Source organism: Megalops cyprinoides, unplaced genomic scaffold (assembly GCF_013368585.1).
Source record: "Megalops cyprinoides isolate fMegCyp1 unplaced genomic scaffold, fMegCyp1.pri scaffold_36_arrow_ctg1, whole genome shotgun sequence".
Lineage (NCBI taxonomy): Eukaryota > Metazoa > Chordata > Actinopteri > Elopiformes > Megalopidae > Megalops > Megalops cyprinoides.
In genome coordinates this window covers 28038-44727 of record NW_023494728.1, presented here as the reverse complement: position 1 = coordinate 44727, position 16690 = coordinate 28038, and the positions used below count along the sequence as shown (strand labels likewise).

At 53.2% G+C, this 16690-nt stretch overlaps 1 protein-coding gene across 1 annotated transcript; it reads left to right on the top strand.

Annotated features, from left to right (window-relative positions):
• The first annotated feature begins 10140 nt into the window (after window positions 1-10140).
• Window positions 10141-11394, top strand: LOC118772331 (epidermal differentiation-specific protein-like). Its single transcript, XM_036520598.1, has one exon. The coding sequence runs from the start codon at window positions 10141-10143 to the stop codon at window positions 11392-11394; it is 1254 nt and encodes a 417-aa protein (XP_036376491.1).
• Window positions 11395-16690: the final 5296 nt, after the last annotated feature.

Below are 16690 nucleotides of genomic sequence, written 5' to 3'. Positions count from 1 at the left end.
AAGCGGCCGCGCCGAAGCATAGAGACAACGGCCACGCACGTGGAAATGGGGTGCGCGAAACTGGCTGCGAAGGCCATACTCATGAGAACCTGGATGGTGGCCTGCTGTTCGCACGTGTATGTCCTGGTGTACTTGTTGTACAAGGTTAGCAAAAAAAGGGCACTGTACAAGAGGTGCGACCCAAAATAGAGGAAAAAAACGTAACCCCCGACAAACAGGACGTATTTGGTTTTGGCGTAGGCGATTGCGTGAAAAACGGTGACAAAAAGCCAAATGACCAAAAACGCCAGCTCTAACGCCGTAACTATACTAATGCCCGTGTCAGAAAGCTCACACGTATAGCGGTAGTGTCCGGCGGCATCGCTGAGTCTAGCGCTGAAAATGGTAACCACACCTATAACGCCCGCCAGCATGCAGCAGAACATCATCACCTTGGTGACTCTTCTCCAAAAATCTACGTTACTCTCTATGGCTTCAGCGGCGCATATCCAGATGAGCACCACCATCACCATGTAACTCTTGTAGGTGCTCACAAAGCACCTGATGAACGTGATTAAAACGCAGAGCTTGTAGTCAAAGTTCCACGTACGCGTGGCTTCGTAGCCGGCGAGGAAAGGCAGACACGTGCAATAGAGGCATAATATGGCAATACCGTGAGTCAGCATCTGACGCGGGAACCCCTGAGACCTGTTCCACCATAAGACTCCAAGTCCGCAGCATACAAGAAACACTATACAGCCTACGGCGTACGAGCCAGTTAACAAAACGGTGTAGACGAGCGAGTAAGACTCGGGACACGGGTCTCTCATCATTGCCATTGCTGTTGTGTAATAAAAATCAGAAAATGACCATATTAGAAAGATCCAGGAGACATAAAATGTGAGTTTAAAATCGCGAATCTTTATTGAAGTGGTTATACAGATTACATGTGCTCAAACTTTACCCAAAATGTATCAATGTACCAGTGTACCAAACGTACCCACTCCCATGTTAACTAAAGAAGATGAATCACACATTAGATGTTCTGCTCCCGGTAATCGGTGCGGATCTTCAATCCGTTTGAACTGAACAGCGTAGCCAGCTCAGTGTAACGGTAACATCCAGCCTGGATGTTCAGACGCAGCGGCACAACGCACATCACGTTTTCACGAACCAACACAGCGGTCTGCTGGGTATGCGGCTTGGTGGTCATGGTGATGTTTATCTCCGTAGATGTGGAGCGAGACACACTCTCGGTCTTGCCTTGCTCAAAATGCCAGGTATGCTCGAAGCCGAGTTTAGCTTCTCCGGCGATGAAGCCCGCGTTGACAGAGAAGGTGGATCCGTAGCTCAGGGTAGTGTCAGAGCCCAGCTTCACTGTCTGAGACACCGTGGACTCCTCGGATGAAGACAGTTTCACAGTCTTCACGATCGGTTCATCGGTGTTGTTGACGCACGTGCATTGATCCAGAATCACCTGAGACAAGGTCTCGTGGCGATCGTTCCACTCCAGCGTAGTGCTACGTACGTAAGGTTTGCCCTTCACCGGAGAAATAGTCTTGATGTCCTTTGGGAAGGGAGTCCAATCCTTAACGCGAATAGAATCGTACGCCTTCTCAGGGTCTCCCTCGAAGCTTCCTTGGAGGAGAAGCGGCATTTTATAGCCGTCGAACGTGGTTCCCATCCACACGCCAGCTGAGACCTTGTAAGACACCGCCCCAAAAAGACGGCAGTTGTTGATCTCGCACTCGTCCTCCAGCTCGCGCTCGCCGTGCTGGTCCTTCAGCAGAATCTTGGGCTTTTCGGATCCCCATGGCACGGGCATCACGGATGAAAGGTCATTGTCCCAGGCCCCAACGATATCGTAAGATCCTTCTTCAAGGATGATCATTTGACCAGAGTAGCCCGGTGCGCTGAACCCAAGCCAAGGACCATTGCGAACGTGGACTCGGGAGACGCAGTTCTCAAACCCCACTTTTGCGAGATCTGGGCACGCACTTTCAAAAGTGCGTGAGGGCCCTCCAGAGCCGCTCTTGTCATAGACAACCAACACCGGTCTTTCGTAACCGTCAGCCATGATAAGTTTTCAAAGGGAAAAAAATTAGATAAAAAACTGAATACGCGCACCAAACTTAAAGAGGAAATCCTTAACCACAAAAGTCTTTATAGCGACATATAGTAGCGCATATATATTCCAACTCAAATCGGGTCAACTATCGGCGAGCCATTACCCAACCGGCAAAACCCTTTAGAATCGCAATCTCGTCTCTTGTGAAATCTTCACAATCGATTGAACGATTCTGTGTAATCCAGGATGTAAATTCTTTCAATAGAATGGTTTCACCGGCTGTAAAACCAAACGTTGCAGGTTCAGAAACATCGCCATCATCGCAATTACAAACAGATTCAGCATGTTCCGTAACATCACAATCATTTACCGCCGTCTCTACCTCGGTTCCTGTTGCTATCCCTACTTCGGTTCCTGTCGTCCTCACAGCTGTCCCTGTCCTGTGGTTGAGTCTTTGCATCACAGTGGACCCAAACCCTCTCAAAGGAACCATAACGGCATCCTGAAGAGATCTACGAGTTCGTGCATTTTTAGAACGTTTACGACAACGCTTATGACAACGAAAGCAAATCCCAGCCATAAAATCAAAACAGCCGTGTAGCGCTTTAAAAGCGGGACACCATTCTCTACTCATACACGCGATCATCACTGCACCACAGATGGCTACCGTCAAAACAATACAAACACCGACCACGATATCGTAGCTCATTTTGCCGAAACATAAATCTGTACTGTAAGATGCGTTCCCGGAACTCACATCGTTTTCAACAATACACAAATATAAAAGAGATTTGTCACCCACAGGCCTTTCTACAGTACAACGGAAACCAGAACAAGGATTACTTGGCCATCTAATATGCAAACTATCACCTTGACCACGGCACGCTAAAACTAAAGTTTCACTTGTACACGTTGGCGTAATGGACACGTTATGTACAGGTATCAATACCTCTACCAAAAATTGCGTATACTGAATGGTACCACTACTCGATGTGGTCCGTAAATTGTACGAACCGGTGTCGCCTTTTGTCTTTATAACATAACTCACAAAATCTTTTCCACCGACCCCAGATGTAACATGTCCATCCAAAACTGAGCTCAATGTCTCGCCGTTTTTCATAAGAGAAAAAGTGTTATACCCGGTCGCAACTTCAACTGTAACCTTATCACCAACTGCTACTTTAGTGCTACTCTTCGAACTTAAGAAAACTTCTTTACCGCAAGCAAAACACAGTAGTAAAATCAAGACCGTCTGGGACAGAGACATCCGCGCACTCGTTGAGGAATCTGACACATGAAAAGCAATAACACAACAATTATTAAAACTAATACTACTATGGTCCAAATATATCCCGCGCAAGAAGGACACTTGTCCTGCGGATTAGCGTTGGTAACAGTATTCGTAAGGTTCTCCAAAGCGTTACCCATTTTTACTGTAACTTTAACTCGTTTTTGGACAATAAAACGTATACCATAATTGCCCTACGGGTGCTACAGCGCTGGGGGATTCCGCTCGGTAGCGAATGACACACCCGTCTTGCGGTCGATCGGTCGCGTTTCCACAGTAAGTCGCGAGTATTAGAAAAAAAGAAGCCCCAATTTTAGAAAAAAGACCCGTCGCGGATACCACTCATTGACGCTCACTAGCTCGACATGGACACATTAACGTGTATCGCGGTGTGTATCTGTTGCGTGTGGCGGTGCTGCGCGGGATGCCTTTCGTGGCAAACGAACGGAACAACTTTTTGTTGCGCCAAATGTCCACCGGGATTCAAGTTGACAGACGAGTGCGTGCCGACCATTCGCGAGGTCTGCGAAAAGTGTCCTCCCGGCACGTTCGTGGAGAACACCGGAGTGGTCTGTCGCCAATGCTACAAGTGCGACCAGTTTATGCAGTATATGGTAAACCCGTGCCGAGCGAACGCGGACGCGGTGTGCGCCTGTAGAGATCCGTGGGTAAAAAGCGGACAAGGTTGCAGCCGCCCCGGTAAACGTGAAAAGTTATTCTACGGAGACGAAGATGAGCATGGACCGTTCTACATATTCCACAAGCAATTACAAAACTATTGTCACGTTATAGAAATATACGACGGAAACGTGTTGCTAGAAACTCTATCATTGCACTCACAAACGTGCAACAGCGAACATTGCATATCGCATACAATGTCGATAATAGACGGAGGCTACTCGTCCGTATTGCGTGTCAAAAAACCGCTCGATATTTCCACCAAATGTTTGCGCAACGAATTGTGATCGCGAAGCCGTCGCAAAAATACGGCGAAACCCATAGACTGTAAGGTAAGTGGCTCGCTAAATTTTAGCGGGTTAAGACATCCAAAGGGGGCGGGAACCACGGGTTATAGGGCCCGTGTGGATTGAGAATCTTTACTCTACTCAAAGATCTGCCCAATAAGACATTATAGTACAAAACCGAAAATGTTCAAGTTTCTGATCTTCCTGCTGGCGGTTGGCGCCGCGGCCGCGGCCGTCAAAGTCCTCAACTACGGCTGCAAGAGATACCGCACTCAAGATGATGGGTCTTACTGTTGTTCAGAGTGCAAGGCCGGCAACTACATGGCCCAACAATGCGGCAGAGACTTGACAAAGCTATGCCAGATGTGCCCTACAAACACCACTACTTACGGAAGCAGTCAGCGCAGATGTACCCCGTGCAACGTATGCAAAGGGTTCATGCGCTACGCTGCTGAGAGATGCACCACTACCCAAGACACCATCTGCAAATGCACATGGCCATGGGTGTGCTCGCACGGCGGCAAGGGCAGCTGCGTTAGCTGCGACGCGCCTCAATACAGCGAGACCAGATGCGAGACTTACCCGGACAAACCATGCCTGTTTATGCTGCACCCTCACACCATCGGATCAACCGCTGCAGTATGGGCCCGCTATACAGCGATGCACGCAAACGAGTTCCAGTTTACGCTACACAAGGTGGGCAACGGAACAAGCAACTCTACGGTGCTGTGCGGCGGCAGCTTCAACGCAAACAACGTTTCCGAATACAACGCCGACCATCCAGAGTACGGCTGGGGCCACAGCAAGTTGGACATGTACACCAGAAGTCACATTCGGTGCCACGGACACGTTGACCGAAACAGCGGCGTGGGCATCATCATCACCGTACACATGGACAATGTTTCGGCGGCCGACTTGGGCTCCTACTTTCTGCGAGTGATCGGCGAAGACCACGTGCTGCTGGCGCAGAACCCCGTCACACTTCAGCACACGCAAGTGATGGGAAATGTCCGGGTGCACGAAGAACTCTAAAAGACTGCGACTTTAAGCGTTTAAAAGGCTGTTGTAAATATGCTTTAAATATGTTGTACATACCCATTGTTGTATGCCACCCTCTGAACCCTAAATAAAACTGTGAACAGTACTTTGCGAAATCATGTCACTTTATCTCACATTAGAAAACGGTGACACTATCACCGTAGACGAATCTACGCCCCTCACTGCCTCTTCGGTGGTAGAAGCCCGTATTAATTCGGGAGTATGGCTCTTTTGTGAAGGCCCCGGCTACACCGGGCCCTCCGCTCTGCTGGGCCCGGGGCTTTACAAGTTTGAAAACCAGTGTGTGGACCAGGGCGCCAGCAGCGTGCTGCTAGTGCCAGGCTGGGACTACCACGAATTGGTGCTGACTTCGCTTAGCGATGAAAGCACGCTCACCTTCACCAAAAAGACCGACGTGCACAAGCTAGACATGTACGACTACACGGCGCACGTTGAGAAGGGCGCTTGGATCTGGCGCGACCGTTATGACAACATGCACTCCCTCACTTACAAACTCCGAAAGTACCCCGGGGCAGACAAGAGCGACGTTGACGTATGGAACATGGTCTGCTCGAAGCTCAAAGAGTGGCCTCTTCCCAACGCTGTATGTCTGATTCCCATGTGCGGCAAGCCCAGACTGCTCGGCAACAAAGTGACCACCGTGACACTCCTGGCCGACTGCGACTCCGTAGACGGGCCGCGGAAAGAGAAACTGAAGAAGCTGACTGCAAAATGCGGGAAACACAGCAAGAGGCTGATTGACATACTGAGGAAACTGGTGCTGCTCGCAGAGAGCGTGCTGGTGAAAATTGAAGAGCCACTCCTGGCGCTAGCTGCCATGGTGGACGTGGACATCAAAGACGGGGAACCGATGCAAGATCTGGTGCGCAGAATACTCATGAAGGCCAAACTCGGAGTACAGGTCGCCAAAGTCGTGCTGCGCTGTCCCAAAGACATGCAGAGCAGCGTGGATCCCGAGCCCAAACCCCAAATATCTGACCCAACTCCAAACAAACCAAGCCAAAGTGCGACTCCAAGCCGCAGCCCAAGCCCGCCAACTCCGACTCCCGCATCTCTAAGTCCCCCTCGTGATACAGGAGACCCGCAGGAGACTAGCGACCACAGCGACACTGAATCTCCGCCGATAGTGTTACAGAAACAGAGCATCACCAAGTCCACAGAGCCCAGCGACACGGTGGACAGCGGGGCTGTGATTCCCAGCGCGCCTCCGTTGCCGAAAGAGCTGCTGGAGCAGTTTTACAGTTGCGACAGAGACCCTTGTGAAACTCTGTGGATCTGCGGAGAAGAAAAGTGGCCAACACACGACGAAGAAACCTTCATGGAAGAGAAGTCCATCCCGAGACCTCCGAACCCCATCGCCGTGAGACTCCAAAGGCAACATGAGTTCGAAGATCCGACGGACGGAGACGATGAGCAGGAGCAAGATGAGCTGGATGGATACACGTCTCCCAGACGGCTGCTGACTCGCCAAGGCTGCTTTGGGAGCTACGATGAAAAAATGGATGAATTGCTGACCAGAGTGGCCAGCGTTTGCTGCGACTAACATGTAAATGTATACAGTTGAAAAAAGGTGACGGATACAAATGTTTTTCAATGTTGGTGTGTTTTTAATTCTCTCTCAATAAAGCTGTGAACAACTTATACATTTGTACAGCACATTTTTTTCTACCACCAATAAGCACCGACGCGGCTACGCTGCCGCTCGATGTAGAGGCCCGCGGCGCAAATGAGCGCGCCAGCGGCCACACACGCCCACATGAGCTTTGTCAGACAAGTGTACACAAAAGAGGGTTCAATCAGCGGGAAGGTAGACTGCGCGGTCACAGAACCCTGCGAATTCTCAGCCACGCAAGATACGCGCTCAGAAGGAGTGTACGTCTGCTCGGTGGAGAGGGTTTCGCCGGTAGCCACAGAGATCCATCGGTACGAGATGTCCGGATACGCGTAGCATCTATTGCGGCACGTCAGTTTCCCGGGGCTCTTGTAGTCGTTGGTGATCCACACTCCGCACGGCGCCACCAGTCTCCGCTGCACGCATTTGAGCACGCCCGCGTCGCTAAAATCCAGAGCCACCGAGCAGCACAGATGCTCGGTCCGCGTCAGCGAGTCTATGTTCACGCCGGCTATGTAGTCCAGAGTACACGACGCCGTGCCGTCGTCGGACTCGTCGAGCGTCAGTACTACTTTGGGAACTATGCGCAAATGCGTGGAGCGCGTTTCGTTACCGCAAACGCAGCGCCAGAGCCCTGAATCCGTGCCCTGCGCGGCAAAGAAAACCGAATTAAAGCCTGAATCCACGTTAAACAAATCATTGTTGGAAGACCCGGGCGCTCGAGTGTCAATCTCCGCGTACTTGTCAGCCACGTTCGTAAACAGGCGACAGCTGCTGTTGACGGCGGCGTGCATAGGACATCTCAGAACCACCTCAGAGTCTTCGAAAGCGACCAGTTCGTTGGGGCCAGCGTTTATCCCTCTCGGTCGCAGCACGGGCGAGATCGTACCGCCGTCTGCAGCCAGAATAACCGCCGCGAAAATAAAGAACCGAGACATGTTTCGACTGATTGTGCCTCGCACAAAACTTTATTATTTACACATGTACATTAGTCCTCCTCCCCGCGGGGATACACAATTGCGTCAACGGCTGGCTGCCACACACACACACACGTATAACGGGCGCTCAAAGTTCGTCGCGGCGCCAAGACTCGCGCTGCACGGTCTCGGGCACAGGCACTTTGAACCGCTTCGCCGGTATGACAGTCAGATGCGCGTCGCTAAAGTCGCTAAAGTTGCGGTGCACGTACATCACTCGCGCCTCGATGCTTTTCCCGGTGACTCCGCGCGTATGGTTTAGTCCGTGCACCTCCACTTGAATCACCTCGCTCGCCGACTCGCGGATGACGCCGTGGCCCGCGCAGCGCAGGCCGTGCTGGTTTCCAGCGTACGCCCACGTCCTGTGCGTCTCGCCGATCTGCGAAACGTCTCCGATGTAGAAGCCGCGCGTGCGAGCTCGCACGGCCTCCTGGACAAAGTCGCGTTCCGCGCAGGGCGTCAGCGAGCAGACCACGGCGCCGTTGACAGTCAGTTCCACCGTCAGCTCGCAGCGGTAGCTGGCCATAATCATCGCCGCCGACTGGTACACGCGTATCATCAGCAGAGCGCTGGTGTCGGTCACGCTCCACAGGTCCGGCGTGATGCTGTGCGGAGGCAGCAGCGAGATGCAGGGCCATTCGTGACACGTGTCTAAGCTATAGAAGGGCGCGCGACACGAGTACCGCGAGTCGCGGTGCCACGGCCACACGCAGCTGCATTCGGTATCCTGTGTAGTGGTGCAGTTTTTCCGCAGAAATTGCATCGGGTGCAAGCACGACCAGCAGCTCACGCACTCTAGCCGGTAGTCCGGCTGGAAGGTGCCCTGCTTGCACATCTCGCACAAGCCGTGCGTCTGCTCGATTCGCTCAACGCTGTCCAAGCTGTGGCTGTGGCCCGGCTGGCATCGCTTGCAGTAGTAGCTTCCGTTCGCGCGTTGGCCAATCAGTCGGCAGCCGTAGTTTAGCCTGCGGAACATCAGGTACCCGTCGGCGGTCAGCTCGGCGACAAGACATATTGAAGCTAGTAGAAATAATGCGCGGATCGCCGGCGAAGCGATTTTGAGTACACAGGTCGGCATCTTTATTAGCATGGCACAAATGACAGCCGTTTACATCAATTCGCGTTAAAACATTCCATCTCAATCTCCTCCAGGCTATTTGACTCATCCACGCTCTTTAACACGCCACAAGCTTCCGGACGCCACAGTGCACGTTCGCGTAGCGCCTCGCGGATACACGACGAACGCCACCGGACGTACAAAATTCCCAGCGCGAGCACCAGCCAGAGCAGCAGCAGTACCGCTATCAGCAACACGGGCACACACTGTCCGCAGTTGTCGGTGTACAACACGGCCTGTTTGGTGCTAAACGTGCAGGTGATGTTACTCGGCTTCGGATTCTTTAGCGTGCCAAACGATTGCAGAAACAGACTTCCGTGGGTATGGCTCACAGATCCCCACTGTGGCACTCTCGTCCAGCTGCCGTTCGTGGAACACTTGAATGCCCAATGCTCGAGCGAAATCGAATCCATAACTCGCTGCACGGCTTCAGCAGGTCTCGGGGCCCCGGGAACCCGTGCCCGTACTCCTGTATCAGGTCGCTGTCGTCGCTCAACGCGTACGTCGCGATCACCAGCGCCAGCGCGGTCAGCACCAGCAGCACCAGCAGCAGCACTGTCAGGCCCATGTCGCAGGTGCACGTGAAGTACACCTGGGTCGCGCTCGTCACGTTACAGCGCCACAGCTCTCCCAGCTTAGGCGAGGGCGACACTTGAACCACGTTGTTCAGCAGAGCGCTCGCGTTGCCGCATGAAAGCGTCTGTCCCGTCAGCCGCGGCCGGTCGCCCTCGGCAACCTCCGGCTCCGTGCTAGGCGAGCTACTCACAACGGAGCGACACGTTAGCGCGTGCAGCGCCAACGCGCACAGCCAACCTCGCGCCATAGCTACACAGACCATCCTGGCCACAGGCTACAGCTCGTCCGCGGACACCGGCGTGCGCCGATCTCTCACTGCATAACGCCGCCCCGACTCGCCTTAAAGCCGCTTTCTACTCGCCCCGTAACACCACTTTTCTGCCCTTTTTAAGCAACCGGCTCGCTCACTCAAGTCACTCGATTCAACGCTACTAATCATAGCATCTCGCAACAGCGAATTCAAGAATCCTCACAACCAGTCAAAAAAAAAAAAAGGAAAATGGCATCTTCTCAGGCAGTCGCAGCCGTTGAGGTAGATCCCGAGATCGTCCTCTACGAAAACGATGACGGCACCGGGCAGAAGCGCACCCTCCGCGGCGCCTGCAAGAACCTCGGCGAAATCGGCATGAACAACTGCGTCTCCCGCGTCGAAGTCTCCGGATCCTCCACCTGGGCCCTCTTCGAAGGCACCGGCTACTCCGGCAGAATCTTCTTCGCCGGAGAGGGAACCACCGTCTTCCACGGCCGTGACGACGACGTCGCCAGCTCCTGCTTCCCCGTGCCCGTCTCCACCGAGAAGCCGCTCATCACCCTCACTGCCTTCGACCCGCAGCAGGAGAAGGAAGTCACCAGGGAGATCAGCTGCCGCACCATCCTCGAGTTCACCGGCCTCTCCGGCGGCATCGACTACGTCGTCAACAGCGGCGTCTGGATGGTCGAGTGCGGCGACGGAACCACCCGCGCGCTCTTCAGCGGACGCGGATCCGCCTTCCCCGACCACTACACCACCAAGATGGTCTGGGAATACTTCTCGCAGCCCGTGCCCGGCACCCTGCCCTCCAACGCCTACGCCATCTACCCCGTCCTCGGCGCGCCCACCGTTCTCAAGGCAGAGTTCCTCTGGGACCAGGCCGTCGAGGTCACCAACGACATCCAGGTAGACTGCTACAAGAACGTCAACGACACCGCCAACAAGCGCACCGTCAAAGTGCAGCTCAAACAAAACGTCCAGTCCACCTACTCCGAGTCCTTCAAACTCGGCGCGGAGACCAACCTCAAAGCTGGAGCCTCCTTCGAGGTCAACTACGGCCTCGGAAAAGGAAAGGTCGATCTCAGCCTCTCCCAGACATGGCGCTTCGAAAAGGGACGCACAGAGTCCTTCTCCAAAACCGAAGCCTCCGACTTCTCCGTAGACCTCTCCGTCGAGCCACACACCACCCTCACCGTCAACTTTGTCCGCCGCCAGATCACCACCACCGTGCCCATCAGACTCCACGTCCAGGTCGGGTCTCACCTCTACGTCGAAATCGGACACCTCGTCTCCACCGACGGCACCCGCATCGACTTTGTCCACTCCGAGGCTCCCATCACCCCCGGCTCCGGCGGAGACCACGTCGACGGACCGCTCCTCCGACGCGGGTCCCTCTCACAGCAGCAGGCCGTCGGCGGCCTCGGCAGCGACGCCGTCGACGGAGTCCCCTTCCAGTCCTTTTCCAACAAGCCCCGCTCCACCCGCAGGTCCATCAAGCAGTAAAACTCTGCCCCAGCTCCTGCACCAACCCACTCTCGCTCAACACCACCGCCGTCCCGCTCCACACGGCCACCAGACACTCCGCTCGCCACCCTACACAACCTAGCTACCCACAAACTCACAAAAGCACCAGCCCTTCTGCACAACGCCACTTGATAAACACACACTACAACTTGCAACCTTCTCCCAACCACACAAGCTCACTCTCGTCCGCTCGCCCGCTTAATAAAACACAACTATTCACACCCGCTCGCCGCCCACAACACAATCCCACTCACCCATTTTGCCCTACCAAAAACTAAACCATTCACACTCGCTCGGCCCTCAATACTACAACCGCCAGCCCACCACACTCTCTCACCCGTTTAACCTTACCAACCAAACTCTTCACACACTGGCCTGCGGCGGCCGCTCAATAAAACACTCCAGCTACACCCGCTCCACCGATTAACCTTACCAACCAAACCATTCACACCCGCTCGCCTGCTCGGCGCGCCCGCGAAAATTTAACACTCCAGCTACACCCCAACCAAACTCTTCACACACGCTGGCCTGCTCAGCGCGCTCGGTCACTTAATAAAAAGAAAAGGCCTTTTTAAAAAAAGGGGCCCCTCTCGCCGAGCGTTTCCGAGCACCGGGCGCTTAGGACTGTGTGGGCCAAGCGTTTGCGCGACCGGGCTCCTTGGTTCTGGGAAACGTGCGGCGGAAAATGAGGGGGCGTTTGCGCCCGCGGCATAACTGCGGGCGCTTTTTGCCGACAATTGCTCGGGGCTATGAATTGGCACGGTGCCAAATGTCTAACGGGGTGACGGGAAGTGTGATTCTTTAACTTTGTACTGTGAAAGATTGCCAAAGAAATAAAGTCAAGTAAAATTTATATGTTGTGTGTCGGTGGTTTGTTTGCTAGGCAAAGTTTGAATCCAAGTGACGCTTGGCTCTAGGCAAAGTTGAGTCCAAGTATGTTGAGTATTGAAGATAGAGTGCACTTATAGAGATACTTTATTCAGTGGCAAAAGACAAGCTTTTGAAAAACTTTGTTTTTTATATTAGGCTCTCGGGTTAGTTGAATGAATCTTTCTTTCAGGCTCATAGGCTCATAGGCTCATAGGCTCATAGGCTCATAGGCTCATAGGCTCATAGGCTCATAGGCTCATAGGCTCATAGGCTCATAGGCTCATAGGCTCATAGGCTCATAGGCTCATAGGCTCATAGGCTCAAGCGAAGTGAGGGAGAAACTCGTGAAAATATAGTTCAATATTTTATTGCGAGAATCAAAATTTACAAAATCATTTCAATAACGTAACAATGCACAAATCATAAAGCACAGTTCAATTTTTTCAAAGTAACATCTGACGTACAGTTTTTCATAAATTAGTGAAGCAAGTTTTCATTAACAGCTGACAGAAAAGTGTACAGTGTTTTGAAGCAAGTTTACATGTCATTAAAATCGACAGAGTCCAGACGTGCTTCTGTTTCAATGTATTTCTCTTCGTTGCGCAGAGAGCGGCCGTGGCGAGTGGAATGCCAGTTGTAGTCTTTGTCGTAGCAGGCGCCGTAGTAGTACATGCGACAGGCCGGGCAGATGAGGATGTCGCATTGCCTTCTGAAGAAGGGACAGTTGTAGCCGGGCGGGATACCAAACCTGAAGACACAGAGTCTGAATTCTTCAGGCTCTATCTCCGTGTCGTCGCTTACTGTGATCATGTCAGCGGTGTCATCGTCATCATCGTCATCATCGCCGGGGCGGTTTGGCTCGTCGTGAGGTTTGCAGCCAGCTTCTGGGAAAGCTTGTTCATCATCGTCTTCATCCTCGTCATCATCGTCGCCGGGGCGGTTTGGCTCGTCGTGAGGTTTGCAGCCAGCAGAGTTGGAATGTTCTCCTTGATGGTCGGCGCAGTAGCAGACGTCGTCATGATTATCAGCGTGTTCTGGCTCAATTGGTGCTGGCTCTTCTTCAACGGGCTCGTACTCTGAGTCTGAGTCTGAGTCTGAGAGTGTTTCTATTCTGGGATGGGGAGGAACGGGAGTTGGAGCTGGCTGTGGTAACTGAATGCCAACAGAAGCGCAAAGCATACGAAGTGCAGAGACCAAAGTATCACGTTGATTTTGGCGCTGTTGCTGCTCGTCATCGTCGGAGTCATCTCCGAAGATGGAGCGCATAACATGTCTACGGTCTGGTTGAGGCAGGAGCGGAGGAGGTGAGCTTGGCGGGGAATGTCTGCGACTGGGTAAAGCTTTGCGTTTCTGTGCACTAGTTGCCTGAGAAGACTGAACTTTTCTAATGGTGAAAGCAGAAGTAGGGCGCAGACTAACAGCGGCAGCAGCAGAGGTAGAATCATCATCGTCTTCATGTTGCCTGGATTTCTTAGGTTCTGGCTGGCACGTGTTTTTGGTCTTGCGCTTACGTTTCCCCTGTTGTTTTGGTTCTGGGACATTGGGCGCTTTTACGGCACCGGGGTTGCGATGAGTTTTGGTAACACGTTTGGGAGTTAAAGTGCCATCACCGCCATCACCTAAGAGAGAAGAAAAGGAGATTTTAGTCTACTACTGTCTGCGCTGCTGGCGGCGTGTGTGCGCGGTGTAACGCGCTGTGAGGAAGTAGAGGTACGCGAGAACTCTAGAGGTTCCGTGCACAGTCTCGATTCTGTCAAAGAGTCTGCGCAGCCTCTCGAACACTTCCATGGTGTTTTCATCGCTAGGCGGAGGAACAGTGAAGACATAACCTGTGGCGGGGTTTCTGCGCGAATAGAAGCGACCGTTTCTACCAGTTGCCCCTGCGCTACTATTGTTGCTGGTGGAAGCAGTTGCTGCTGCGCTACTGTTGCTGCTGGTGGAAGGAGCCGGTGCGCTGCTACTACTGCTAGTGGAAGCTTCTGGTTCGCTGTCACTACTGCTGCTGCTACTGCTGTGCGCTATGACAGGAACGCGTACACACGACGGAGGGGCCGGCAGCGTGTGTGTGCGCGAACTAACGAGGACAGGAGCAACAGAAGGATAAGGCGGAGGGCTAACATAAGGCGGAGGAGGAAGAGGAAGAGAGACATCCTGTTCCTCAGCGGCGTGTTGCGTCTGCACGGGTACTTCTGAGTAGAAACCTGCGTATCTAACAGGCTGTACAGTTGTACAGTCTAAGACTTGTATTTTTGCGCAAGGTTGACTCTCAGACTCAGATTCAGACTCAGCGGAGGAGCTGCCAGAGTTTTGGTGATTGCGTTTAAGGAACCTTTTTTTAGGACAGGCTGTAAAAGCGAGAGAGACAAAGATGTCTAAATAAACGTCTTTATTTTTTTCTTTACATCCTTCATATCACAATAACCCAGCAAAAAGTGCAACACATAATCAACAATTACAGCAAGTTCAAACGACCCATTCGTCTCCCTCGTCGTTATGGTCTTCGCAGCCTTCGACGACACGTTTGCGCTTACTACAAACTACCACAACGTACTCGCTGCTACCGTCTGCGGTGAGGCGAGTAGTAAACTTTCCATGGACTACACGTCCGTCCTCGCAAATGACTGGTACGCTCGTGCTTCTAATAGCGCAGAGCTCCATTTGTGCGAGGAAGCGTGTTCTTCTAATATCGTTAAGTTCTTGCGAGATGAGGTACATCTTCTCATACACTTCTTGCATGTATCTATTGTTACTGTCGCTCTTGGCTCTAAGCTTGGAGACAGGGTTAAGCTTAACGGGCGAAAGGTTATGCAGATTGTATCTCAACTTTAACTGACCTGGTTGCTGTTGGGGTTGGGATCCGGATCCAGAGCTTGCGCTTGCGCTTGAGGCGCCGCCGTTTGCGGAGGCGGTTGAAGCGGTGGCAGAAGTGGTAGTGGAACTGTTGTCTTGCTGCTGTTGCTGCTGTGTTCCTTCAGCGGTCTCCTCGTCAGAGGTCTAAGACGGCAAGGAGAGACACTTAGACAAATGCAAGACAGACACAGAGTAGCGTATACCGTGTGGAGAGAGCGGGAGAGCAGCTACTTACAGAGCCGGAGCGCTGGGGATCTTTGTCGGCCATCGCAGCTGTAGAGTAGGGGTTATCCGGAGGAACGGTGCCGGGATTCAGAGAGGTTGTGTATAGCGGTGCTAGAATGCTGTGAGGAATGAGCTCCGCTGCTGTATATATAGACGGAGCGCCTCCCACAATCTCGTGACTATGAGTCACAGGGTACAGGATTTTCCAGTTTCGAAGCCCCGGGGCGAATTCCTCGGCAGAATCCAGAAAACGAAACAACGCTAGAAATTATAATCTTTTTTATTGAATAAAAATGTTTTTATAGGGTTCTGCGTTATACAATGAAAGAGACACACAAAGCACGTACACATACATTGACACAAAAGTTTACAAGTAAGCTCTATAGGGCACACGCGCCTGCTTTCTGGTACGCATGCAATGAACATTCTGAGTAGAAGAATGCTGGTTGCAGCTGCCGTCCGCGGCCTCTGGCTCGAGCTCATGCTCTTGCTGCTCGCATCCGAGCTCGAGTTGAGGCAGCTGCTGGGCTTGCTGGGCTTGCTGGGCTTGCTGGGGTGGAGGAGAGGGCTGCTGCTGCGGCTGGGGAGAGGGTTGCTGCTGGAGTTGGGGTTGATCGTCGCGTTGTTGTGCGGCCACGGCTGCCACAGAAGAGGCTGGGGCTGCAGCTGCCGCAGCCGCGAGAGTGACTGTGAGAGGCACGCGGGTGAAGAGATCCTGCATGATTTGCAGCTGTACGAGCGCGGTATCCACAACGGCGCTCTGGCCCTGGCCCTGGCCCTGGCCCTGGCCCTGGCCCTGGCCCTGTCCCGAACCCGCCGTTTGAGCGGGAGCGGGGACAGGAGCGGAGAGCTGCGCGAGGGCGACAGCCGCGGGTTGGCTGTGTCCCTGACTGTTTAGGACTCCGAGTTGCTTCTCGAGGGAGGCGATGCGCTCCTCGGTGATGGTTTTACGCACGTTGAGAAGCCGCTCCCTGACGGTGCAGTAAGTGCTGAACTGCTTGCTGGCGCGCAACGTCTGGACGGCCTTGTCGATGTCGGCGAGTTCCTGGCGCTTGTCCTGCAACTCTTTGGCGCAGACCCGCGTGGGCGAAATGAGCATGCGAGCGACGGCCGCGGGTTCGGGGGAAGTGGAAACGAGCGCGTTAAAAAGCTCAGGGGCGTTGACGGCCAGATGTCTGCGGCCGTCCAAATCAAAGAACGAGTCTGTGACTTTGGGCTGCGACAACGTTGCGGTTGCGGCCTGATCCTGGCGATCATCTTCCTCATCCTTCTCTCCCGGGTCTTCCAACTGCGGCGATCCCGCGTCGCGTAGCGTTTCAGTTTTGTGAAA

Excerpts from the sequence above, each read along its gene's own strand:
- LOC118772331 (XM_036520598.1), top strand. The coding sequence starts at position 10,141 with ATGGCATCTTCTCAGGCAGTCGCAGCCGTTGAGGTAGATCCCGAGATC.